Source organism: Dipodomys ordii, unplaced genomic scaffold (genome assembly GCF_000151885.1).
Source record: "Dipodomys ordii isolate 6190 unplaced genomic scaffold, Dord_2.0 Scaffold99, whole genome shotgun sequence".
In the NCBI taxonomy this organism is placed as follows: domain Eukaryota; kingdom Metazoa; phylum Chordata; class Mammalia; order Rodentia; family Heteromyidae; genus Dipodomys; species Dipodomys ordii.
Window position 1 is genome coordinate 2,089,649 of NW_012267315.1, and position 27,658 is coordinate 2,117,306.

The 27,658-nt window shown below is 37.9% G+C and overlaps 1 protein-coding gene across 1 annotated transcript in view; it reads right to left on the reverse strand.

Moving 5' to 3' along the window:
* The window catches only part of Lrrfip2 (leucine rich repeat (in FLII) interacting protein 2), a 122,163-nt gene that overhangs the window by 10,412 nt on the left and 84,093 nt on the right, over window positions 1–27,658 (reverse strand). The window contains exons 21-26 of the mRNA XM_013027033.1: window positions 26,587–26,757; window positions 16,887–16,979; window positions 13,822–13,914; window positions 7,195–7,296; window positions 6,800–6,932; window positions 4,345–4,394 (exon numbers count right to left, since the gene is read on the reverse strand). Coding sequence (XP_012882487.1) covers window positions 4,345–4,394; window positions 6,800–6,932; window positions 7,195–7,296; window positions 13,822–13,914; window positions 16,887–16,979; window positions 26,587–26,757 — 642 coding nt within the window. The remainder of the gene's footprint in view (window positions 1–4,344; window positions 4,395–6,799; window positions 6,933–7,194; window positions 7,297–13,821; window positions 13,915–16,886; window positions 16,980–26,586; window positions 26,758–27,658) is intronic.

Below are 27,658 nucleotides of genomic sequence, written 5' to 3' on the forward strand. Positions count from 1 at the left end.
TTTTTTTTTCCGGTCGTGGAGCCTGAACTCTGGGCCTGGGCGCTGTCCCTCAGCTCTTCAGCTCAAGGCTAGCACTCTATCACTTGAGCCACAGCGCCACTTCCGGCTTTTTTTTCTTTGCTTATGTGGTGCTGAGGAATCGAACCCAGGGCCTCAGGCATGCAAGGCAAGCGCTCTACCACTGAGCCACCTTCCCAGCCCCCAGTGCCCGGCTTTTTAACAAAAATTTCTAAACATAAAAATTTCTTAGATCTGGAAATTACTTTTCAGGAAATTATCAGGTTACAAAACCAACATTCAAGAATCAGTAATTTTTGAATATACCAATAATAAATATTCTGAGAAAGATCAGGAAAACAATCTCAGTCACAATAGATGGACAAAGTAGTGGTACATGTCATCTCTCATATGTTACATCTGAGTCTTAAAAAGAAATCAGAAGTATAAAACAGGTACATTGAGGGTGGAAACAAGTGAGAGGGTAGAGGAAGAAAGAGAATGAGGGAAGATAAATTTGGCCAACGTACTTTACAAGCATGTATGAAAATAATGATCTAGGCACTGATGGCACATCTTATAATCCTAGTTATTCAGAAGGCTTGCACCTAGAGATTCATGGTTTGAAGCCAGCCTGGGCATACAAGTCCATGAGTCTCCATCTCTAACTAACCATAAAAAGGCCAGGCTAGAGGCATGGCTCAAGGGGCAAAGTGCCAGCTGTGAGCATGAAAGTCAAATAAGGTCAAGGCTCTACGTTAAAGAAATGTAGTAAGCCTGTTAAAAATGTTTAAAAGGGGCAGGAAAGAAGGATAAGTAACAGGAAAGGTAAATTTGACCAAAGTACGTATTATATGTATGTGCATTATGTACACTATGAATTTGTACAATATATGCTAATTTAAAAACTACTTTCTTGGGTCCCAACAATGGGATACATGGATCTAAGTATTCAAGATCATTTGAACAAATAGGAAGAGAAGTAATCCCCAAGGCCAGGTTTTCCAGATATTATGTGTTTATGAAATAGTCCATCATTTGGGTAATTCTTATAACTTTTATTAAAAATAGAAAATTTAATAAGCAAGCAAGCAATTTTGTTTACTTTTAGAAAAGTTAAATACTCTTTTAGAAAACTCTCTATATACAAAGATAACTGGAAATATATAAGTGGCTTTCTAAACTGTCCTTAACTCTATTAACAGGGATCAAGAGGAAACTAGGCATCAGGTTTGCACTAAACTGGAACTAAAATTCATACTTCTCAGAGACCTCTTGCCCTTTCAACATGCATGGGTTGTCACTGCTATCTGTCTTGAGGGAATTATGGGTTATCATCCCCATCATTCCTACTTACGTCCATCTCTAAAAGGGTCATCCATCCTCTCCTGCACTCTTCCTCACAAGGCCCTTTAACACTAACATGCATAACATTCATTTCCTAACTTTTCACCATGTCAGACATGCTTCCACTGTGCCTTCTAGAATTAGCCCTCCATCAGCAAGCCCCTTCCTCAGCCTCTTGTTTGAGTGCCCTCTAACATAACACACTCACAGAAACCTGTTACTCCTGAAACCTTACCACACACTGCTGTTTTCATCTTGTACATCTTCCTAGAAATGGAGGCTTCCCTTGCTGCTGCTGAACAATATTCTCCCTCCATTCTCCTGAGAAGTCCCTGTTCTTAATTTCATCTCTTCAATTCATATTTCTTCAAATCTCATCTCTTCAAATCACACAAATCCTCTCATATTGCCATCATCCCATGCCTTTGTTACCCTACTCTTTTTTGACTTACATGCCCTCAACACTTACCTTAATTCCTAGAAATTTCAATTTACACCTAAGTGGAAGCTTTCTTCCAGAACTAACCTCTCAGTTTCTGGAATATCTCCTCAACACATTTCTTACCATCTCTATCAATTCTTGATCTCAGCCTCTCCTGCCCATAGTCATATATTAGAGCTCAACATTAGATAGCCATACTCTCTGCATCTAATTAGGTCTATCTATCCTCTATTGAACCACAATCCTTTCAGCTCATTCACTCTAGATTCTAACTCTTAACATCCTTCAAACGCAGTAGCACTTCTAACCCACTAATCCATCTTCTTTCCACAGTGCCTTGATGTCTTCCCAGATGTCTTCTCAATCCTTACCCAGTATAATTTCTAGGTCCATCATTATCATCACTCTCCTATATAGTCCTCATTCTCCTATCTCATAATACATGCGTAATAAAAGTATTTACTGTATGCCCATACCTATACAACTAAATGTAGCCAGAGAAGTACATAAAATAAATGTGTTCACAACCTTTTTAACATTATGATTTACTACTTAATTATTGTTGTTTATTGTCACAAGTCTCTTTCCACTAGGATATAAGGTCTACTGGGGCAGGAATGCTTTTTACTTATTTATTCACTTAAATATCCCAATGACAAGAATAGTATCTGTTAAACAGTGAAATATGACAATATTTGTTCAATGGCTGAACAGAAATAACGGAGAAAATCAATGAAGTTTCCAAGAAATTGCCTCAGAACTAAAGGAGTTTCTAGAATTGACAGGGGCCCATCAAAATACATCAACTTGAAATTACAAAACACTAAGAATAAAGAGAATAGGATACAAGCTTTCAGAAGTAGGGGGAAAATATGCCACATATAAAGATTAAAAGTCCAAGTGTCCTCAGAATTCTCAACAACCACTCTGAAAGACAAAAGACAATGAAGAATGCCTTTTTTAAAAATCTGAAGCAAAATTATTGCAACCCAGAAATAGATATTCATCCAAAGTAGTAATTAAGTAAGAAGGAAAGACACTTTCAGGCCTCAAAGATCATGTAAAATGAACACTTTCCTCAAGAAGTTACTTAAGTTTAAATCAAAATAAAAGGAAGGAGTAAAGTAAGAAGGTAGGAGAGACTAGGAAAAGGAATCCCAACCCAAATCACAGGCAAAGTCCCCACATGCTTATGAAGGATGATTATATCCCTGAATGGAAAAGATGAGCCATTAGTTCAGAATGTGTTGAATCAGATGCTCTTAACATTTATCAAGATGGTCTTTTGAAAGAAATATGATATATCAAGAAACCCTGCCTTTAAGCTACAGTTTAAAACTGTGACTAAATTATTGAAAAACACAAAAATCAGACACATGATATGAAGAGAAAAAAACTGTAATATTAACTGCAGTGGAACAAATAGTTGTAAAGGAGATGAAAGGCAGCCCTAGAATGTAACACATCTCCCCAGTGAGCAGTGTGCAGAGCCCTGATGACATAAATAGATTAAATGTTAAGAGGCTATGGGAATGGGATATGTGCATGTGTATAGCAGAGACTCATCTGTCACAGAGGAATTTCAACAGAGATTGTTTAAAACCAAACAACCATGAAGTAATGCAAACACGTTACGTGGAGAGAGTGCATACCAGAGTCAGAAAAAGAACTGGGTAGAAATGGTCACAGAGAAGCCAAGAGTGGTGGCTTATGCCTGTAGTAAACTCTAGCTATTTGGGAGGGGGAGACTAGGAGGATTGCAGTTCATGGCCACCCCAAGCATAAACACAACTATCTCAATCAGTAGCTGAACGCAGTAACATACATCCTTTTTTTTTGGGGGGGGGGGTCCGGTCGTGGGGCTTGAACTCAGGGCCTGGGTGCTGTCCCTCAGCTCTTCAGCTCAAGGCTAGCGCTCTACCACTTGAGCCACAGCAATACTTCCATCTTTTTTCTTTTTGTTTATGTGGTGCTGAGGAATCGAACCCAGGGTCTCATGCATGCAAGGCAAGCGCTCTACCACTGAGCCACCTTCCCAGCCCCAGCATACATCTTTTATACTGGCTACATGGGAAGTATAAATAGGAACACTGCAGTCCAGGCCAAATTCTGGACACACATATACAACCTCATTTGAAAGAAATGATGACATAAGAATAAGGGCTATGACTAAAGAGGCATAACTCCTGCTTACGAGTAAGGACTAAGTTCAAGCCCTTGTATCAAGAGTGACAGAAACACACACACGAAGAGACACAGAGAGACAGACAAGGAAAAAGAGGGAGGACAGGAGGGTCAGACAGAAGATGGTCATCTTCACAAGATTTGGAGAACAAAATGACTCATTAAAGTGTGTGTACCTATAATGTTTTTTAAAAAAATAAAGACATAAAAATATGAATCATCTTTTTATCCTTAAAATCATACTAAAATTTAAATACATGTAGTAAATTTAAAATAATCTTATTGGTTTAAATTTTCCAATTTCTAATGCACATTTTAATATTTTACTATATAAACAACTAAAATTAATACCTCCATTGAGAAGAATATTTTACCTGTGATAGTAACTCTTCCTTTTCTCCAGCAAGTTTTCGTAGCCTTACATCTAAAACAAATGGAAAGGGCTTTAAACTAAATTTGTAATGGTGAAATCTGTGAACAACTAGATGTTCTTCCAAGTTCATACATAGCAAACATAATCTGATCATTACAAATCTGAACATGAAAAGAAACAATGGCCTTAATCATATTATAGAAGAGCATTTAATTATACTAAATATATTGCCATACACTGCTTTTCATCAGGGCAAAAAATACACTTGTTCCCAGAATAGAAACAAACTGAAGTACAAAAAGGAACCATTTACTTGTTTCAAAAACTGACGAGCTTTCATCGGGATCTAGACAACTCAAACGCCTATGGCGTTGAAGGCTTAAGCCTATAGCAAGAGAGAGAACCAACTATGGGAGAGGTGATGATGTGAGAGTGGGACTGTGAGGCAAGCCTGAGGAAAGGTAGCAGAGGAGCACAATGGTGGAAGAAAGCAAAGCCCCACAAAAACTGGTGGGCAGAGGGAAGGACACACTCTCTTAAGATGGGACACCCTACGGCAAGTCTGAGACTGGGATGCAGTCACCAGGGCCCACCTACAGCTGGTATACAGGATTGCTTTCCCCCCTCTGGAGATGAGGAAAGACTTGTAGTTTATTTGAACCTGGTCAACCTGGTGATAGCCTATGTTCTGATTTCCTCAGCCCTCCAGTCAGGTAGGCAGACATTTGAGCTGTCTGTTGCCATCGATACCTTCAACTCTCTATCTCTTCCCTCTTGCTCATGGGCTACCTTTCTCTGCCTTATCAACCTGCTCTACAATTGATTAAATTTCTGGAATCCTGTACATTACAGGATATGCTTAACTTTTTTTTTTTTGGGCGGGGGTCAGTCGTGGAGCTTGAATTCTGGGCCTGGCCAGTGTCCCTCAGCTCTTCAGCTTAAGGCTAGCACTTGAACCACAGTGCCACTTACGGTTTTCTGGTGGTTAATTAGAGGTTGGTTAATTGGACTTTCCTGCCCGGGCTGGCTTTGAACCATGATCCTCAGATCTCAGCATCCTGAGTAGCTATGATTATAGGCGTATGCCACCAGTACCCAGCTTAACTAACTTTTAAAATGCTTTCAACTGTGCTACTGTACCTTAACAGTACCTCCCATTCCTGCAGAAAACCTGTGAATAACTAAAATAAGATGATGGAAAAGGGGAAAAAAGGCTTTCCCCCCAATAAATGAAAGTAAGCTCATAGTACACTATCTATCTAAGCTATTTTTCATCCTCTAGAGTAGGATTCTTAGTAGGTGTAATGAACAGGTCTTTGTGTTTTCCTGGAGAGACATGTCATTAGATTCTTGAAGAAATCACATTTTTTTGTTTTTGTTCCAGTACTGAGGCTTGAATTCGGGGCCTAGGTGCTGCTCCTGAGCTTTTCTGATCAATGCTAGCACTCTACCACTTGAGCCATAGTTACTCCAGCTTTTTTGGTGGTTAGTAGGAGATAAGAGTCTCATGGACTCTCCTGCCTGAGCTGGCTACAAACAGTGATCTGATCTCAGCCTCCTGAGTAGTTAGGATTACAAATGTGAGCCAGCAGCACCCAGCAAAGGATCACACTTCAGAGGCTTAGGTTTTAAGAGGCTTGAAAACCCTGATTTACATGTCATGTCTTCTAATACCTGTCTTCTCAATGATCTATTTCTGCAGTAGAGCCAGACTGGCTCTACATGCCTGTAATCCTAGTTACTAAGGAGGCTGAGATCAGAGGATTATGGTTCAAAGACAGCCCTGGCAAGAAAGTTATGAGACTCTTATCTCACCACTAGACTCTTATTAACCACCAGAAAACCAGAAATGGAGCTGTAGCTCAAAGTGGTAGAGTATTAGCCTTGAGCAAAAGAATTCAGGGACAATTGACCTGACCCTGAGTTCAAGTACCAGGATGAGGAGGGAAGAAGGGAGGGAGGGAGGGAGGGAGGGAGGAAGGAAGGAAGGAAGGAAGGAAGGAAGGAAGGAAGGAAGGAAGGAAGGAAGGAAGGAAAACTAAAACTAAAGGAAGGGTGGATGGTAGGCAAAAGGCTGAACAACTAAACAGTAGAACACAAAACCAGATGTTCCAGGAAGAAAACAGTAGAACACAAAACCAGATGTTCCAGGAAGAAGAAACGAAAAACATACTGATAAGTCTCCTGCCCACCCAATGTCCTTGCAATTCGCATGCTGACTCTGCTTTAAATGAAAGGTAATGTGTTTTTATCTGGGGCGCTTCTATCCAGGGGCTTTTGTGGCTAAACTAAAACCTGACAATGACTTAAATGCTAGTTTCCCAAGGTCAAGAATCTCTATTAGAAATGTCCAGATTCTGATCCTGTTAGAGGATCTAGACAAGTCTCAAATGGGATATGAACAAGCTAGAAGCATAACAACATTAATCCAAAACAAAGCAAAAACAGTATCTTACCTAGTGGTCCTTCTCCTGCTGATTCCAAGACCTGTGCAGCTTCCTGAGAAACAACAGCAATGGCTCCAACCATGGGTTCATGATTAACATCACCATTGGGAGTACCATCAGGGATTATAACTAAGCCATGTTTCTGTGGGGAAGAAAACAATCATCAGCAAAGATGGTCCACACTGAAGCAGCAAGCTCTGAGAGATAACGCTGTAAGAATGTATGAGTGGCATAGGTAAAACCTAGTTAGAATTAGTTACATGGATTATGCCTCTGTACAGGAAATGATTTATTCCTCTAAATTGAAATTGCTTTTGCATTCAGGTGAACAAAGATATTGGGAAGGAGGGAAAGAAAACAGCATAGCAGTGAGAGCCGGAGCCCTAGGCCCGAGTTAAACATACCTCTGTTGTATTCGCTGTCTTCTGCAAGTCAGCAAGCTCCTCTCTAAGCACATCTCGCTCATTCCTAAGGCAGGCAATATGTTCTCTCTGTTTCTCTAGGGCCTGGTTTTAGGCAAGGTAGCAATGGAAAGAATAGCATAGATAAAGAGCAAGTGAAAGGTAACTAATTCAAATAAGCAAAGTTAAAGGCCTATGAAGCAAAAGAGCAGTTAAGGAGTTTGGGAACAAGCAGACAGAGGAAGAATAGTGTCCAGATACAAAGTTTCCACAGAGTACTAGTAGAAACTAGTTCTCATGCATAAATTTGGCAAAACATGCTTCTCACATCAAACATCAAAACAAATCTTTCTTTTACAGTCAATGGTCAAGAAAACAAGAAACAGAAGATGAAGACAGCAGCACAAGTTAAATTTTCCTTACTGACCTCCTCGGTACATTTTCATTTGGTAAAGTAATACTTCTTATGTTTAATTAAAACAGTTTATATTTTTTTAAAATACTGTTTTTTTAAACTAAAAAAAATGGCTTGAAAAACCATTTGTATATGTAACTTATTTTACTTAAAAAATTAGCCATGTGATCTTTATGACAAAACATTCAAAAGGATTCTAAAAGATCTTTTTTTCTGTTAATTTAACAAGTACAAATAAGACTCACTGGTTTTCTGAATACTTTCAAAATATAAAAAACAAGGCTGGCAGTGGTGGCTCATGCCTGTAATCCTAGCTACTCAGGAGGCTGAAATCTGATGATAACGATGCAAAGCTAGCCCAGCCAGAAAAGTCTGAGACTCTTATCTCCAATAAACCACTAGAAAACCAGAAGTGGCACTGTGGTTCAAGATAGAGCACTCTCCTTGAGCTGAAGAGTGCAGGGACAACAGGCTACCCAGGTCCAGAGTTCAAGTCCCATGACCAACAAAAAACAAAAACCAAAAAAAACAGGGACAGTGTCTAGGCCCTGAGTTCAAGCCCCACAACCAACCAAAAAACATTATTAAAAAAAAAAAAACAATGTATAGCAGGGTAGGAGTTTCAAAATCAAGCTTAGAGGTTCTGGCACATACCTAAGCCTCAATCTTCTCATGTGAAATTAAGAAGGGACAATTGCAGTTCCCACACCCCCCAGGTGGAGGCTCAGTGGCAGTATCAGAGGTTCAGGAAAAGCAGTCTTATGTCTTTACTGAGCATTTCCCACTTTTTCTTAAATCATAACTGTCAACTTGGGAGGATAGTGCAGAAGCAGGAACATAGTTACATTATGTAATAAAATAAATCAAACTTTAAAGCACTACTACAATAAGTAGTATGTACCAGTTGAGCTACTTAAAAAAGGCTTTCTCTATATACTGTTTCTCTACATATTTTTTCTCTACATATTTTTCTAACAGCATTCCCATTTGTGAACTCTGAAAGTGGGTCAACTGCTTAGTTATTGATGGCCACATATTGGGCAACTTTAAAATTTCATTACAATCCTATTTTGCAACCAAATTGTTAATAAGCAATGGTCAGCACCACACAATGGTAGCCACTACCATTACATATCAGAACAAAAGTTACTAATTTATATAATTTCCCCATTATACATTATTTTATATGTAAAATGTCTCCCTTACATATTCTGAAACATACTATTTGTCTTAGCCTCATTTTAAAGATCAGAAAATTAAGGCCCACAGAGGGGTGGTTTATTTTATTTTTGTCCAAATCACAATAAGTAGCAAGGCCTGAAAATGAGTATCACAACCTAGACAGCATTCTGTTCATGTAATGTCTGAAAAAGAAGTCTATAGAGTAAGTCTTCTCTTTACTTATCCAAATTGCAGTGTCAATATCTAATTTCCTTTCCACAAACTTTGGAAATTCAAAAGAAGTGGTGTGTCTCAAGTTAGTCTGCAAATTAATCACTTTGAGTTTCTAGCACCACAGGGCCTATAACGCTTGAAGCTAGTACTGACATTCTATTTCATTAATAACAAATGAAACATTAAAAGAATTAAGAATTTGCAAGCAACACCATCCCTTTAACTGATGTTGGGTTAGAAATCTTGGTTACAGGTATATCTACATGCATACATGTGCCATGCATCACGACATATAACTGAGTGATCACCTTTACAACATGCTCCACAGGAATACTAATAAACAGAAAAGACCTCTTAGGAACAGACCAATTTGAAACTAGGAATTCTAGCAAATGTTTGACATTTGCTCCACATTCCACATTTATAGTACTAGGTTTTATTTTTCTTTCAGTTTTTAATTTTATCTTCTCACAATTATATATGGGAAAATAAAATACATCTTTTATATTTTCCCATTTGACCAAAAACTTCAGAAACTACTGAAATACCTTATATTTAAACCAAATATAGTCATGCTGAATCTGAAATCCTCTGTATTACCTGACCATATAATCACCATCCTTGGGTTTCCATATACCAATAATTGTTTCCACAGATTTTTTTTAGAGTAAAAGTATACATTTGTAGAAATATAAACAATTCCTTTTTCCTGAGCTAACCTCAAATTGTACAATCAAGAAGCCAAATACGGCTGGGCATGGTGGCTCACCCCTGTTACCCTAGTAAGAAGCAGATTTCAGAAGGATCAGGGCTGTTCTCAAGAACAGATAAAAAGTTTCTAAGACCTCCTCCCCACCATAAAGCTGGACTCAGTAGCACAATTCTGTCAAGAAACACCAAGCATAAATACCAGACCATATTTTAAAAAATAACTAAAGCAAAAAAAAAAAAAAGGTAAAGCAAAAGGGCTGGGAAGATAGTTCAAATAGAGTACCTGCCTAGCAAGTACAAGGCTGAGTTCAAATCCCATACTGCTTCCCTACCAATACAAAGCCAAACATATTAATGGCTGAACTACTGGGCTGAACTTTTGAGTAACAGATGCAATTGCACTATAGCATAAACAGATCTAGCCAGAATGGAGATCTTGGCCTTTGTATATACCTATGTTACACATGGGCACTTGAGAAGAATAGCAGTGGAACCAAAAGTAAAATGACTAATCTCAATGAAAAAGAATGGGAAAAAACTTCTACCTGGGTAATATTGACATGTTTCTTCATTAAGTTACTAATATAATTCTTGAAAATGAAGCTTGTGATACATTAGGTATCTCTCGACTTAAAAGTCGAGAGAAGGGCTGGGAACATAGCTTAGTGGTAGAGTGCTTGCCTAGCATGCATGAAGCCCTGAGCTCAATTCCTCAATTCCACATAAACAGAAAAGGCCAGAAGTGGCACTGTGGCTCCAGTAGTAGAGTGCTAGCCTTGAACACAGAGAATCAGGGATAGTAGTCAGGCCCTGAGTTCAAGCCCCAGGATTGGCAAAAAACAACAAAAATCAAGAGCCACTACCAGATATTGGGGCACTTTTCTGTAATCACAGCACTTGGGAGGTGGAGGCAGGAGGATTTAACTTGACCTATGCTAAAAAGCAAGATCTTGACTCAAAAAAAAAAAAGGACATTCAGTCTGTCATATGCTGCACAAAAAAAGAAATACTGTTTGATTCCATTAATATCAGATACCTAGAATAATTAGACACATCGATTTAGACAGAAGAAAGAAGGCTGCTGGAGTAGGAAATAAGGTGGGTAACATGTTCAGTGGGTATAGAGTATTAACTAGAAATGAAAACATCCTAAGATGGATGGTGATGGTAACAGGTAGTACAGCAATGGGAACTGACTTAACTCCATTAACTTTGCCCTTAAAATAGCTACAATAACGAACTGTATTTGTATTTTAACTTTATTGTGTATGTGCTGGTCCAGGAGTTTGAACTCAAGGGCCTGGGATCATCCCTGAGCTTTTTTCCCCCTCCCTCAAGATTAGTGCTCTACCAACTTGAGCCACAGTTATACTTCTAGCTTTTGGGTGGAGACTTTCCTTTCCTAGGCTGGTTGCAAACTAAGATCCTCAGATATCAACCTTCTGAATTGCTAGAATTACAGTCATGAGCCACAGATTCTTGGCTATAACATTTTTTAAATGGCAAAATTATAAAACCAGACTAGTATGGTTGGACATGTTATCTTATGCTTACAATATTAGCTACTCATGGGCTGGGAAGGTAGCTCAGTGGTAGAGCGCTTGCCTTGCATGCATGAGGCCCTGGGTTCAATTCCTCAGCACCACATAAGCAGAAAAAGCCAGAAGTGGCGCTGTGGCTCAAGTGCCTAGAGCACTAGCCTTGAGCTGAAGAGCTGAGGGACAGTGTCCAGGCCCAGAGCTCAGGCCCCACAACTGGCAAAAAAAAAAAAAAAAAATTAGCTACTCAGGATGCTGAGATTAGGAAGATTACAGTTAAACTTAACCTAGGCAAAAAGTTCTTTTTTTTTTTTTTGGGTCCGGTCGTGAGGCCTGAACTCTGGGCCTGGGCACTATCCCTCAGCTCTTCAGCTCAAGGCTAGCGCTCTACCACCTTGAGCCACAGCGCCACTTCCGGCTTTTTTTCTTTTTGCTTATGTGGTGCTGAGGAATCGAACCCAGGGCTTCAGGCATGCAAGGCAAGCGCTCTACCACTGAGCCACCCTCCCAGCCCATAGGCAAAAAATTCTTGAACTCCCATCTTAAGCAAAAAGACTGAGTGTAGTGGTATTCTCCGTCATTTCAGACACAGGAAGCATAAACAGGGTGATCATGTCATCTAAACCAGCTGGGGTATAAATGTGAGATGACCAACTAAAAAGGGCAAGGGCTGTGATTCAATTGGGGAAATGCCTGAGTTGAAACTTTATGCCACCAGAGAGAGTAAAGAGGAAGAGGGAAAGATGAGAGAGGGAAAGGGATGGACAGAGGAGGAAGGGGAGGGGAGGGGAACAGATAAGGATGGAGGGAGGAGAAAGAGGAGGAGGGGGAAGAGAGTAAGGAGAAAGGGAGGGGGGAGAAGAAAGAGGGAAAAAGAAGGGGGAAGGAGAGAAAGGGGAGAATGGAGAGAAAGGAGGGAAGGAGAAGCGAGGGAAGAGAGAGAAAGGAGGAAGGAAGGGAAGGAGGGAGGAGAGAGGATTAGAGACGGGGAGAGGGAGGAGACAGGGGGATGGGGAAAAATTCCTTATGGTGATAGAAATGTTCTATATATTGACTGTATCACATACAGCATGTACAGTGTCCTGGTTTAATACATTTACAACTAGGCTAAGACAATCCGTTTGAAATATAGAGACAACTATACAAATTAGATATCCTGGACCCACAGATTTGTGCCGAGGGAAATTATCTAAGGTCTTAAAAAAAGCTCATTCTAGATAGTGATTAAATTTTTAACTATACATTGCTTATTTCATTGGACACATTTTTCATTTTAAGATTTCCAAGTAAAAAAATCGAATAAAACCAGTAATTCACAATTATGATTAAAAGACTTAATGAAGTTGTTAAATTATCTCCCAGAGAGAAGCATCAGAAAATTATGCAAAATTACCTTTGGTTCTTTAATTTTTTGGTCTATCTTGGAAGCAATGGGATCTCCTGACATTTTAGTAATTGGGGTTTATAGGATAGAAAATATTAGAGCTAGGTGCCAGTGGCTCACACCTGTAATCCTAGCTACTCAGGAGGCTGAGATCTGAGGACCATGGTTCAAAGCCAGGAAAGTCCATGAGACTCTTATCTCCAATAAACTACCAGAAAACCAGAAGTAGTGCTGTGGCTCAAGTGGTAGAGCGCTAGCTTTGAGCTGAAGAGCTGAGGGCCAGTGCCCAGGCCCAGAGTTCAAGCCTCATGACCGACTAAATAAATAAAATAAATAAATAAGGTAATAGACATTGCTGACAGCATGGGCTTTGCAACATTGCTTATACTGGAGGATATGACTTAGGGTTCACATTCAGCCATCTATCTCTCACAGGTGGTCTGAGGGAGCTTTGCCTGTAATTCTCTACTCCACACAACATTGAACCAAATAAGCCACACCCCTTCCCTGATAGTGTCTTGGTAGCTTCATCTGAGTGGTTCCCCTACTATGGAAAAGAGCTCATGCCAAGAGAAGGGACTGCCAGCCACAGGCCACTTAAGTTGAATTGGTGGATATTTTTCAGCTTCCAGTTTACTTGGAATCTACCTGCAAGGCTAAGCAAAATAGCAATAGAATTTGTCCTTATCTAGGCCCCTGATTTGAGTAGTCTGGAGTTGTAATTAGATTACAAAACAGTTTGGAAACTTAGTAGTCTTCCTTTCCTAACCTCTTCCATAATTAACTGATTTTTAATCCCTTCACCAAGGATTCTCAGGATGCTAATAACACTTTCTCCATCTCTATATTCATAATTTTCTTGCTTTTTATCCAAATTCTTATAAGAATATCAAACCCAAAGAGTTTGAATTAAATGCCTGAAGCTGCTTTTTTAAGTCAATGTCATAAAGAAAAAACAACTTCTTTTAAAAGTTCCTACTTGTAGGTTTCACAAGCCCTGTCAGATAGAAAGAAAAACTATTTCCCAGCATGATGTCTGGTTTTCCCATCAAAGTATCTTTGCTTTTGGTCATATTTACACTGTATACTCAAGAACAAATTTTGGGGAATCTGTGAGTCAAATTTTATTGGTCTATTCCTTATTCCTCATTAATAAGCTTCAAACAAAAGCTCAATTTATCTCATACCCCAATTTTTTTATCTTTCCAAAGAAGTGTCTCCTGGAGGTCAAACACCTCTTTTGTCATGGTGTCTATTTTCTGCTGCATATGCTGATTCTCCTGCAGAAGATGGGAGGAAAAGTAATTGAAAGCAAAAGAAAACAGGGAGGAAGTTAGAGGGAGGAAAACAGAGCAAAAATAAAGGTGATAAACTCTTAAAAAAAGGAAAAATCATTGACAAACAGAAAGGATAAGAGTGGTATGCTAAAGGAAAGATATTATCTATTTGAATCTTCTTCACTTGCCCCAGCATAAAAGTAGTCAAAGGTGGAAGGTGGGCCAGGAGACATGGTACATTTGCAGAATGTGTGCTAGGTATATGAAAGGCCTTGAGTTTGATCCTCAGCATCACAACAAAATTATAAAAAAAAAACAAAAACTAAAAAGGAGGTAAGAGAGGAGGGGAAGAAAGGGAGAAAGGGAGGAGTGGAAGGGAGGAGAGGGCAGGGCAGAAAGTTGGGAATAAATGATTGCTCCAATCACAGTTATGTGGCAACAAGGCAGCCAGATAACTTTGTTTTCTTTCCTTTTTATGTCTGAGACCAGGTCTTGAATTAGGTACCTGAAACTTCTGCTCACTGGCGGAACCTTGTCTCCAACCCAATGGTTGATTTTTTTTTCTTTTTAAATATATAAACAAATGATCTTTTACCACAGTGAAGTAGTAATAGTTTTTATTTTATTTCTCTAAATCAGAAATAAAATAGATACAGCTCAGCTTGAGAACTTTTGATTTTGTTAACAGAAGCAAGAACATCATGAATTATAAAGGAAACATCACTTTTTAGAAAAAACAGAACTTAACTTTCAGTAATTCTCAACTCTTCTGATGAAGTAATGCTGATTAATTTATACCTGTGTATTAGGTTCCCTCCCAATACATTACTTTGTCTGCCTTCCCACACAAATCTTCTAGAGACCAAAAGCATTACTTGTCATACTCAAGGTTTTACAGATAATAACATCTGAAAAGATATTTGTTGCAAATTCAGGCCAAAAAGGGCCTAAAACCATAGAAACCACAGTGACAAATTATAGAAAACAGGGCTGGGAATGTGGCTTAGTGGCAGAGTGCTTGCCTAGCCTGCATGAAGCCCTGGGTTCAATTCCTCCGTACCACATAAACATAAATAGCCAGAAGTGGTACTATGGCTCAAATGGTAGAGTGCTAGCCTTGAGCACAGAGAGGCTCAGGCACAGGCCATGCCCCAGGATTGGCAAAAAAGAAAAATAAATTATAGAAAACAACATTATTATCCTCTAAATGTAATATGCAATTAAAAACAGCTAACCAGCTTGAAATAAGCTATTGAATTTGAGAAGCAGCTCCCAGAGCATTTTTATTATTTTTGAAATCATAAAAGTGGGAAGGTATATACCTTAATTCTGATTGGAAATTGACACAAAAAAGATTAAAGGACAAAAAAAAGTATTTCACATTGTTATTAAATAGCAACAGAATACAGAATTTATCTGGATAATATGCTCCCAAACAACATGCAAAAACTAGAACTAATTCATTTATAATCTCACAAATCCATAATCTTATCTACGTCTGCATTTAGAATCCACAAGTTGTAGCTATATTCCTTTTAAAAATGGCACAAATGGTTGGGCATGGTATAGTTCATGCCTGTTATCTTAGCTACTCAGTAGTTCCAAACCAATTCAGGCAAGATGTTTACAAGACCCCATATTTCAACAATAAAGTATGGGTATAGTGGTACACATCTGTTACCCCAGCTACACTAGAAATATAAATAGGAAGATCATGGTACAGGTCCAACTGAAATATATAAAATAAAGCAAAAAGGGTTGAAGGCATGACTCACATGATACAGCACCTGCTTAGAAAGCACAGGCTGAGTTCAAACCTTAGTACTGCCAAAAAAACAAAGAGGAAGAAAAAGAGGATAAAAATCCACAAAAGAAGATGGCCTTCTATTTCTTTTCCTCTACTAAGTAATTCTCAAAGTCATTTACAGGCACAGATTAAGGAAAGTCTGAGGGGAAAGAAAGAAAGAGGAAGAGAAGGGAATGGGAAGGAGAGAAGGAAAGCCAAGAGTCTGAATCACCAGAAATGAGAACAAGTGTAGTAAGTGTGGTACGTCTCCTGGATCATTAAGAGCTGATCTTCCTGATATTACTAACCTATAATCAACATTAAATACTGGGCAGGACACCCCTGGACCTCTTATCTATAAAACACTTCAAGAGGAAAAGTCACATTTAAAGAACACATACACAGAAAGTGGTAAGTCTGAAAGGACAAGTGTTTTCAAAGTTCTTACTGGACTGTGCCTCTACCTACTAAGATGTTGCCAATATTGTCCCTCATGGAGTTCCTCCATAGTAGAAACTTGCAACTTCTATATACAAGGGATGGACCTGGACAATTTCTTCTTTTATAGATTAGCTACCTCAGAAATGTTTCTTTTTTGGAAGAATGTGTGTGTGTACGTGTGTGCATGCATGTGTTTATACCAGTATCACAGTTTTAACTCAGGATCTCTCCCTTGACTTCAGAAATGTTTTTGCCTGAGAAGATCAGAATTCTTACTTCTCCAGAATTCTCCCCAAAAATAGAATTCATTAGGTTCTGAAGAATGCTTTTCTGGCATTTTCCATTTGTCTACATTTTAAGATTTCTTTCAGAAAGAGTGGGCTTATTTCTACTATTAAAGGAAGAACTGTTCATAGGGTTATAAGTATAAATTTTTATTTTTATTTTATTTATTCATTTATTTTTTTGTCGGTTGTGGGGCCTGAACTCTGGGCCTGGGTGCTATCCTTCAGCTGTTTAGCTCAAGGCAAGCGCTCTACCACTTGAGCCACAGCACCACTTCTGGCTTTGTATAAGTATAAATTTTTAAAATCTGACTTTAGATTTGTTGGAAAAATTTTAGGAGGCAGCCAAATGTGAACATAAGCAATCTCTTTGCAGCACTTTAGCTTTCTTCTCCTAAGACATATGCCTTCATCCTATCCAACTAATTTATTTTCAGAACTAAGTATTCCTTCAGTTCACATACCTCAATAAGTTCGTCTCTTTGCCGAAGGCCTTCTTTAAGTTCATCCATCTTGTGCTGCAGCACACTACACATGTGTTTCTGCCTTTCCAACTCCTGTTAAAGAAATGACATCTTTTACACAGTTCACAGCATACAACAAATTTGAGTATTTGCAATAAAACACAGAGATCAAGAATGACTTTCAGAAATATGCCGAGACTGCTGACTTAGAATAACCTAAAACTAAACATCCAATAGGAAGATTAAAAAACTTTATATAAAGTTTTCATAGGGAACCAGTGGCTCATGCCTGTAATCCTACCTACGTAGGAGGCTAAGATCTGAGATCACAGCTCAAAGCCAGCCTGGGCAAGAAAGTCTGTGGGACTCTTATCTCCAATAAATGACCAGAAAACCAGAAGTAGTGCTGTGGTTCAAGTGGTAGAGCATTCACCTTGAGCTGAAGAGCTGAGGGACAGCACTCAGGCCCAGAGTTCAAGCCTCATGACCAAAAACAAAACAAAAAAGCTTTAAAGGTTTCATCTCATATGGTGAAGATAAGTAACAGCAAGGGAAGGGAAAACAAACTCTACAGGCATTTAAAAAAAAAAAAAAGAGTAGCCAAAGAGTATGGGGAGGTATTTGAAATGACTCAAAACTCTACAAGCAAGACAAAGAATTGAGGCAATAGTTAAACTACATAAAAATTAAAGCTTTTGAATAGCAAAAGACAGCACAAAGTAAAAATAGAGATGACAATTTGCAAAAAGTTTAAATTTATTTTCATAAACAAAAGGTCACTACTTATCCATATAGAGAATCCTTTAAAATTGGAAACAAAATGTGCTACATGAAAAAACCACCTAAAGAAATAGACAGTTAACAGAAAAATGTAATGAAAAATGTAATGGTTACTTGCAAGGTAGGATCTTGTTTTATGCCTGGGCCAGCCTGAGCTATGTGCTCAGCACTGTGCTTTGCTGTGTTGCTGGGAATGACAGCTATGAACTACTGCACATAACCATTGTGCCTCTCCAGTATCTGAAAACATAGGCACATGAGACCACGATTGGCCACTGGTTGAGAAGGAATCTCATAAACTTTTAAGTACAGTTTGGCCTTGAACTGTGATACTCCCATATCCACCTGCCAAGTACTAGAATTTATTGTTAAAAGTACTTTTAAGGGGGAAGGGAAAAAACAAATCGTTTAAATAGGGATACAGGTAGACCCATTGCAACAATAAGACATACAAGTCGTATGTTGAAAATGAACTTTACAACTTTGGTGGGGGGAGGGGGGAGGAGGGTTGGGTGGGGGAGGATGGAAACAAAGGAGGAGGCTACAATGCTTGATAAGAAATGTACTCATTATCTTGCCCATGTAATTGTAACCCCTCTGTACAGTATTTTCACAATAAAAAAACAATAAAAAACAAATTATTTTAATGTTTATGAATTGAAATTAGAACAACAAAGCGTCCACAAGATGACAGTGATTAACTATGCAGTGGTTAAAAGAAATGACAAAAGGGGCTGGGATGGTGGCTCAGTAGTAGAGCGCTTGCCTTCCATGCATTAGGCCCTGGGTTCAATTCCTCAGTACCACATAAGCAAAAAGAAAAAAGCTGGAAGTGATGCTGTGGCTCAAGTGGTAGAGTGCTAGCCTTGAGCTGAAGAGCTGAGAGACAGTGCCCAGGCCCAGAGTTCAGGCCCCACGACTGGGTGCTGTGGCTCAAATGAAAGAACACTTGCCTTAAGTGAAACCAGCTCAGGGACAGCACCAAACCCTGAGTTCAAGCCCCAGGACTACTATTTTCTAAGAAAGGAGAGCTATAAATACTATAGATGTACATTAAGTGCTCTCTACATGTTAATTAAGATGGCTAATACATCTTCTTAGATTTAAAATATAGAAAAAAAATATAGCCAGATCCACAGAAATAAAGGCTGCATGGTTTCCCTCATTTGTGGTAGATGAAATGTACCTATACACTAAAACGTTAGGCGGTAATCAAATTGTTACAAATGAATTAACTGAATTATAATAGACTATGGAAAGCTCAAATAGTATCATCCTTTAGAAGGACTAGGTTAAAGCTCAACCAAATCAACATCAAGAAATGAGTAGATCCAAGAAGGGGAGTGGGGACAAGGAGAGAGGGACAGATAAATGAAGGGAAGAGGTGGGGAAGAATTCAGTCTAGAGTTCACAAAATTGAGAAAAGTAATGGAAGTAGTGGATCAAAGGAGTGTGAGAATATTGAAGGGGGTGACATTGATCAATATGTACTATATTCATAAACTGCTTTGGTAAATGACATCTTTGTACAACTAAAAGATCATTTTCTAGAAGAAAGGAAGAAATAAGGATTTTTCATATCTTTCTCTGCTGATTTAAGATCTACCTATTTTACATAATTTTAAGACAAAGTTAGATTTTAAAACAAATCTAATGTCTATCAAAAGAAAGAGCTGGGTGCCAGTGGCTCACGCCTGCAATCCTAACTACTTAGGAAGTTGAGGATCGCTGTTCAAAACCAGCCTGGGCAGGAAAGTCTGTGAGACTCTTATCTCCAATTAACCATCAGAAAAACAAATGTGGTGCTGTGGCTCAAAGTGGTAGAGCACTCGCCTTGAGCTGAAGAGCTGAGGGACAGTGCGCAGGTCCAGAGTTCAAGTCCCACAACAACAACAACAACAAAAAGGCCTCTTGAGTGAGTTCAAGTCCAGCTAGGGCTATAGAATGAGAACCTACATTTAAAATAAAATTTAAAAAAAAAGAATGGAGTGCAGAGTATGATGGTACACACCTATAATCCTAGCTCTCTGAAGACTAAAGCCCAAGTGAGATACAGAACAAGAGACTCTCAACAAAACAAATAGCCATGTGGCTTATACCTGTGATCCTAGCTATTTGGGAAGTTGAGATGAAAAAGATTTTGGGTTAAAACCAGCCTGGGCATACATTTGAGACACTTCTTCAACCCATGTCTGTGCACATTGGTGCAAATCTATCATTCCAGTTACAAAGGAAGCTGAGAGGGAGACAATCATGGTTCCAGGCCAACCTGAGCAGAAACGTCTGTGAGATTCTATCTCAGTGGAAGAAGCTGGCCATGTCATCCCAGCTACTGCAGGAAGTATAAAATAGTCAGATCATTATCCAAACACGGGCCTTGGCAAAAAGCTAGATCTTATCTCAAAACAACCACTGCAAAAGGGCTTGAAAAAGAACCACTGTAAAAAGGGCTGGCTCAGCAATGGAGCACCACCTAACATGCCCAACAAGCCCTAAACTAAAACAAGGAAAAAATAGTGAAGAAAATGGAGTATTGTATATTGAAATATTATTCAGCCTTAGACAGGAAAGAATTCTTGTCACATGCTTCCCCGTGGATGACCATGCTTAAGGATATTATGCTAAGTAACATGAGCCAGTGACAAAATGACAAATATTATGTAATTCTACTTAGTAAGTATGTGTAGTAGACAAATTCAGACAAAAAGTAGAATATCTAGAACAGGGTACTGGGAAGAAGGAAAGAGACAAATAGTGAACATTTTAATAGAAACTAGTTTTTCATTTTGTTTTAGTTTTTTGGTCCCAGTCCTAGGGCTTCAATTCAGGGCCTGGGTACCGTCCTTGAGCTTCTTTGCTCAAGACTTGTGCTATGCCACATGAGCAACAGTTCCACTTCCAGCTTTTCGGTGGTAAATTGGAGATTAAGAGTCTCATGGACTTTCCTGCCTGGGCTGGCTTTGAACTATGATCCTCACATCTCATTCTCCTTAGTACCTAGGATTATAGGCATACATCACCAGTGCACAGCTTAAAGCTTCGTTTTGCAAAATAAAAAGTTCTAGAGATTTGATGCAAAATAACACAAAGACACAGATTATCACTACTGAACTGTTCCCTTTAAAATGTAAATTTTATATTGTACAATTTTTACCACAATAAAAAATAAAAACAAAAAATTTTAAAAGTAATTCCTACATATTGGAGATAAAATGCAGTGAAGCTAGCTATATATCCAGTTAGTGGCATAAACACAAAGAAACTATTTCAAGTAACTTTTTTAAACAATAGTTTGGCTATACAGAGCCAGTGGTGAAAGAAAAAAATAAGCCTAACCAAACCCTTTCAACTATGTTCAGTAATTATATCGATGCCAATCCTGGTATTGTTATTTTAAGTGCTGTAGAAAAAAGCAGTGAGAATAGAATGTAATTGCTATCATCCCTACTGACTCTGAGAACTAAGAATTATAGTGTGGGAAAAAAGATACAGATTTAACACAGAGGAGGTTAAGTAAAATCCCTAGAGTCCTAACAGGAACTGCAACTATCATAATACTTTGTCATTAAAAATGTGTTTCCTAGGTATATCCACTGAAAAGATCTATAACATGACCAACTCAGCAACAAAGAACATCCCTGGCACACACAATGCCTTACTAAGAGAAAGGGCTTCCTTGTACAAATAACCAATTAAAGGTCTGAAGCAGAAAATTTCCTTCTATAAGAAAGCTATTAATTACTGGTTCAAAATAATTGAGAACCATCCTAAAGAGGCTCAAATTTGACAGATATGAGACAATTTAAGCATTAAAAATGCACTGAACCTGTGGGTTGGGATGAAAGAGGGAAACTGAGGGAGAACAACAGAAGGTATGGCATTGATCAAGATGCACTGTACTCATTACCTGACACATGGATTCAAACATTTGGTGTTTCAGCACATTTTAAAAATTATTACTACTAAGTAGTTGTACAAAGAGGCTACAATTCCATGTATGTATAAGAGAATAAAATAATTAGTCATTATGAAAGGATACTAAACAACTCCTTATTTTGAAACTTAAAATCAAAGAATCAAGTCTTTATTTTGCCTTTTCTATGTAAACTATGTGAGTAATAAGAGATGAGGAAGTTTCTCAATAAAGATGGACTAAAAAAAACAAAGCATAGGAAGGTAAGAAAGACAACCTAGAAGATGGAAAAATATTGTAAATTATGTATTTAATAAAGGACTTACATATAGAATATATAAAGTCTTACTACTCAATAATGAAAACAAATAATCCAATTAATAATAGGCAAAAGATCCAAATAGATGTTGCACAAATTTTACCCAAAAGCCCAAAAGATACTCAAAATCATTAGTTTATCAGTAAGATGCAAATCAAAACCACATCCACTAGAATGAGTAGAATTAAGTGTGGAGAAATCAAGAACCCACATACACTACTAGTAACAAAGTTAAACATGTGACCTAAACACAATCTAAACCTTAAACATCTGACCTAAACCTAACATGTGTTAAATATATGAACTTGTAACAAGTACATACTTAAGAAAAAGGACAACACTGTATATTAAAAAATTGTGCACCTGTTTACGGCAATATTCATAGTAGCCAAAAGGAAGACATAAACCAGATGCCCATCAGTACAAATATAGAGATCTAAACCATAGCATATTAATACATTACAAGAGGGAATGTAGTACTGATAGTGCGAGCATATTATGAACCTTGAAATCACTACGTTAAGTGAAACACAGTGATCACAAAAGACTACATATAATTCCATTGATACGGATGTCTAGAATAAGGAAATCTACTCAGTCACAATAGATCAGTGGTTACTTGTGAATAAGAGACAAAAGGATAGGAAGATGCTAGCTAAAGAGTGTTTGGTTTCCCTTCTGAGGTAAGGAAAATATTCTAAAGGTGTCTGTGGTGGTGAAAGATGGGCACTTCGGTGAATATGCTAAAACTAAATGGCTAAGTTGTATGATATATAACTGCATCTTAATAAACACTTTAAGATATTAAAATAAGGTTAAATAAATCAGTACTAGTAAAAATCAGAACACCCTAGTCTGTGATCTCTAACCAATTACAGGACCTATCCAGCTACTGAAACATAAAGAAATGCCAGGCACATGAGCCTCCCAAAAAGAAGACAGCACCTCATAAGCAGACTTGCCCAAAAGGCTACGGTTACATTTGATCAACCCTCTGTACATGATAGCCTATTTGCAGCAACTAAAGAAGACAAAGGAACATCAGAAAGATGTCATGAGTATGAAAATAACAAAATCTCTAAGACTGCATACCTGTTGATACAAGTAATGCAGAATCATTAATACATATAAATCGCAAGACAAAAAAGTACCTGTCAATTGAGAGGTCTTAAAAGACATAGCATCTAATCTCAAAGTAGGGAATTTACCTGATTTGATTATTTATTTGATACATACTTATACTTGCTTATTTACAGACAAGGTCTCACTGTGTAGCTCAGGCTGGCCTCAGACTCATAATCTGCCTGCCTCTGCCATCCTGAGTGCTAGGATTATAATATATGCCATCAGGACAAGTTCTGATTTCATTTTAAAAAAACAAAACAGGAATGGGAATGTAGCTTAGTGGAAGGAGTGCTTGCTTAGCATGGATGAAGCCCTGGATTCAATTACTCAGTACCACATAAACAGAAAAGGCCAGAAGTGGTGCTGCAGCTCAAACGGTAGAGTGCTAGCCTTGAGCAAAAGAAGCTCAGAGACAGTGCCCAGGTCCTGAGTTCAAGCCCCAGACTGGCAAAAACAAAAACAAATACAAAAAGAAAACTGGTCTATAACATTCCAAAGCTATCAGAAATTTAACAGTGACTAAATATGTAATATGAAGAAGTCAGTCCTAATTCTTCAGGTGTAAAATGATCATTTGGCTCAACTTCTAAAAAGAGAAGTCAGGTACAATGGCTCTGCTTCTATCTGAGAAGCAGAGACTGGGGGATCACTGTTGGAGGCCAACTCAATCAATGGCTAAGTATGGCAGCATGCAGTTGTCATCTCAAAATTGACTATGGGTTGACAACAGTTGGAGGCAAGTGATGAGTTTATGAGGATCCATTATATTCCTTTGTATACTTTGTGTATGTGTAAAGACCATAATAAAGTATTTTAAATGCTAGATAAGCTAGTTCCCTATCCATATGAGTAACTATTAAGAAAAAATAGTATGTTTAAGGCATTCCCAGTCCCTGAAGTAGGTATGAAAACAATGTTTAAAAATGCAATTATTAGGGCTGGGGATGTGGCTTAGTGGTAGAGTGTTTGTCTAGCATGCATGAAGCCCTGGGTTCCATTCCTTAGTACCACATAAACAGAAAAAGCCAGAAGTGGTACTGTGGCTCAAGTGATAAGAATACTAGCTTTGAGCAAAAGAGAGGACAGTGCCCAGGCCCTGAGTTCAAGCCCCAGGACTGCTCCTCTCACCCCCAAAATTGCAGTTATTATAATTCCAGTAAGAAGCACTAAAGATATTTTGAACAAAATTAGTATTGTTGATGTTACTGAATGGACCTAGTTCTCTACTCTTACCATCTACTGCTACAATGAAAAACATCAAGTGCCTGACATCTTTGTATATCTGTGACAATGAACATGAAGTTTCAAACAAGAGACTGCAAGGTAAAGTAGGCTGGCTAGACCTACTATTTTATCAATAGGTACTATATAGTACTTGAACTATATTTCCAGAGAATTTTAAAAGCTTACTGAAAAGGAAAAAAAAATCCCTAGACATACTAATATTTCTCTATATTTTAGCAAATGATGAAAAAGAAGAATTAATTCAGTAAAAGAGCTAATCAAAGGTATTTATTTTTTTAAATGCAACTAGGTGCTGGTCACTCATGCCTGTAATCCTAGCTACTCAGGAGGCTTAACTTTGAGAGTAGTGGTTCAAAGGCAGCTCAGGCAGAAAGTCTATGAAACTCTTTATTTCCAATTAACCACCAAAAAGCTAGACACCAAAAAGCTCAAGTAGTAGAGCAACAGCTTTTAGCAAACAAGCTAAAGGACAGTGTCCAGAGCCTGAGTTCCAGCACAATAAAAAGGGTATTTGAGAAGCAGGAAGATAACTCATTTTAATTTTGACCATAAATTAACATGACATTTTCTGAAATAGATATGAAATGTATGTGGCTAGACAAAAAAAAAATCCTTAAGAGGAAGCAAAGTATAATGGCTCAAAATCCTCAAAAATTACCGATGGAATGCAAGAATAACTTACCAAAAATCATGGCTTTCTTCAATGGATTACTAAGGATCCAACATAAAAACACTGAAGAGGCCTTGTTTTTATCTATCTAGACCCAAGTCCTCAACCTAACGCTTAAAAATATGCTTTTCAAAACACAGTTTTAGAAGGTTAAAATATGTTTGTGACTTTAAGTATCACTATTCCACACTACTGTGAAATATGTGAAATTTATGTAATCACCTAATCTCAATAAAAAATTTAAAAATAAAATAAAATAAAAAGCAGTTTTAAATTCACTGAAAAACTAGGTAGATGGTACAGAGTTCCCATGTGCCTCCTGAACTCCCACACATGCAGTTTTTCCTACTACCAATACCCCATAACAGAGTGGTACATTGGTTTCAATCAGTGAAGCTACAGTGACATCATTATCACTGAAAGGTCACAGTTTACCTTATGGTATACTCTCCTTGTGCATATTCTAAGGGTTTCAACAAATGTATAACATGTTTCTTCCATTATTGTATGCTACAGAATAATTTTACTTTGCTAAAGATTATCTATGTTTTGCCTATTTATTCCTCCTCCAAACTCCCATCAAATACTTTCTAATACTTCTTGGAATGATCAAAACTAGAATGAGCATTTCAGTCCATTTAGTCCATAAAGAAAAAAATCACTATGACTACTAAAGAGTATTAATGCCTGAGGGAGATTGTATAAATGACATCTTTCTCCCTTTATTATGTACAAGTGCCAATTGTTTCTAGCAATTTATCAATACATAGTACCTCAATTATTTTTTGCTTGTATAGTGGCATTATAGAAGCAATACATTTGTCCTCTCTTTAGACTGATATTAACAATTTTTAATTGTCAACTTTAATTATTTTATTTTTGGAACAGAGTCAGGGTTTGAACACAGGGTCTCATGCACTCATGTGGATTTTTCCCTTAGGACTAGTACTTTATGTCTTAAGCCACATATGCAGCCCTCAAGAAACATTTTTTTTGTTGTTGTCCTGGGGCTTGAACTCTGGGCTTGGGCGCTGTCCTTGTGCTCTTCAGCTCAAGGCGAGCACTCTACCACTTGAGCTACAGCACCACTTCTGCCCTCAAGAAACTTTTAAGAATCCAGTTTGTTTTCTACAGTTGTCCAATAGCAAAATCAGGACCTTAGCAGTGGCTTTTATTTTTGAACTGTGCATTTTAACAAAGCTTTTTAACCTCTAAAGAAAATCTGTCAATTTCTGACCAATGAATATAAACTGTTATTTTTAAGTAAATGTTTTAAGCTTCTGTCCAGTTATTTAGAAAGTGAGTCTTTTGAACCATTTAGAAGTTCACAGAAAAAATAAATCAGCTTAGACTCATTAAGTATTTCTGGAGTTGTGTTGTAGCTCCATGCACTTATAAGAAGAAAAGGTAAGCTATTCAAGGAAATTATCCCAATTTGATCAGAAAATAAAAGATAAAACTTGAATTGCACTCTACTCTACTCCCCCCAAAAGTGAGAAGAATATAAGCTTTCTTCAGAAAATAAAAATTTTACTGGAATATCCTCCAAAAGTAGCAATCTTTCATTAACCACATCACTATTTACATGGCAGGCTTTTATTTTTCTGACCTAAGAAAATGGCATGGTACATAATGAGCAATTAATTACCTTTGATTTTTCCTCATTTTCTCTATAAAATTCTGCCATCTGTTCCTCTTGTTCTTCAATAACATCCTTGAGGGTGTCTACCTGGTAGATCAGATTGTTCTTTTCATTGTCCAACTGTGCATTAGAAACCATGGCTTTCTTGTATTTCTCTTCCACTTCAGACAAGGACTCCTAAATGACAAAATCATTAGCTTGAAATCTAAGATATGTTCATTGTGTACATATAACAGAAAATCATAGCATTGGCACAAACACATTAATATTGCATTCACAAAATATAGGTGTTTTAAGAATTCCTTGTTTAGTTACATGCACATGAAACAGAGAGACAAAATACATTCCCTCTTTGCTCCCAAGAAAACAAAATCAAGCAGTAATGTAGCTCTGAAAGATGAAGAGAAAACCACTTCTAAGCGTCAGAAAATCTACATTCATTGTTTGTAACAACAAAACACCTGGTGTTTATATGCAATGATGCAACAAAACGGGGCCTCTTACTACACAAAAATAGTCATTTGAATTTTGCCACTTCCTAGGTTTCTGTTTTCAGTATATGCTAATGTCAATGTGTAAACATGTCTTCTAATTTTATTCAAATTTTAGCCATTTTTTAGTAAGTGATCAATACAGGTTAGACATGGTGGCTCACCTACATAATCCTAGCTACTTGGAAAGCAAAAATTGGGAGGACTGTGGTTTGAAGCCAGACCATCAGGCACAAAGTTCCCCATTTCAACCAATTTAAGGAAAGATGGGCATGCTCGCACACACTTGTCATCCCAGACATAGGGGAAATAGGAGGGCTGTGCTCTGGGCCAGTCTGGGCATAAACATAGTTGAAAGTGGTAGAGTGTCTGCCAAGCAAGGCTACAAGTTCAAATGTATTGGTGTGGGTGTGAAAGAGAGACAGAAATGGAGAAAGACAGAAACAGAGAGAGAAAGAAACAGAGAGACAGAAAACAAAACCAAAAAGGGCTAAAATGGTAGAGCACATGACTAATAAGTGAAAGGCTGTGGTTTCAAACCCGGTACCACCAAAAAAAGAAAAGAAAAGAAAGGAAAGGAAAGGAAA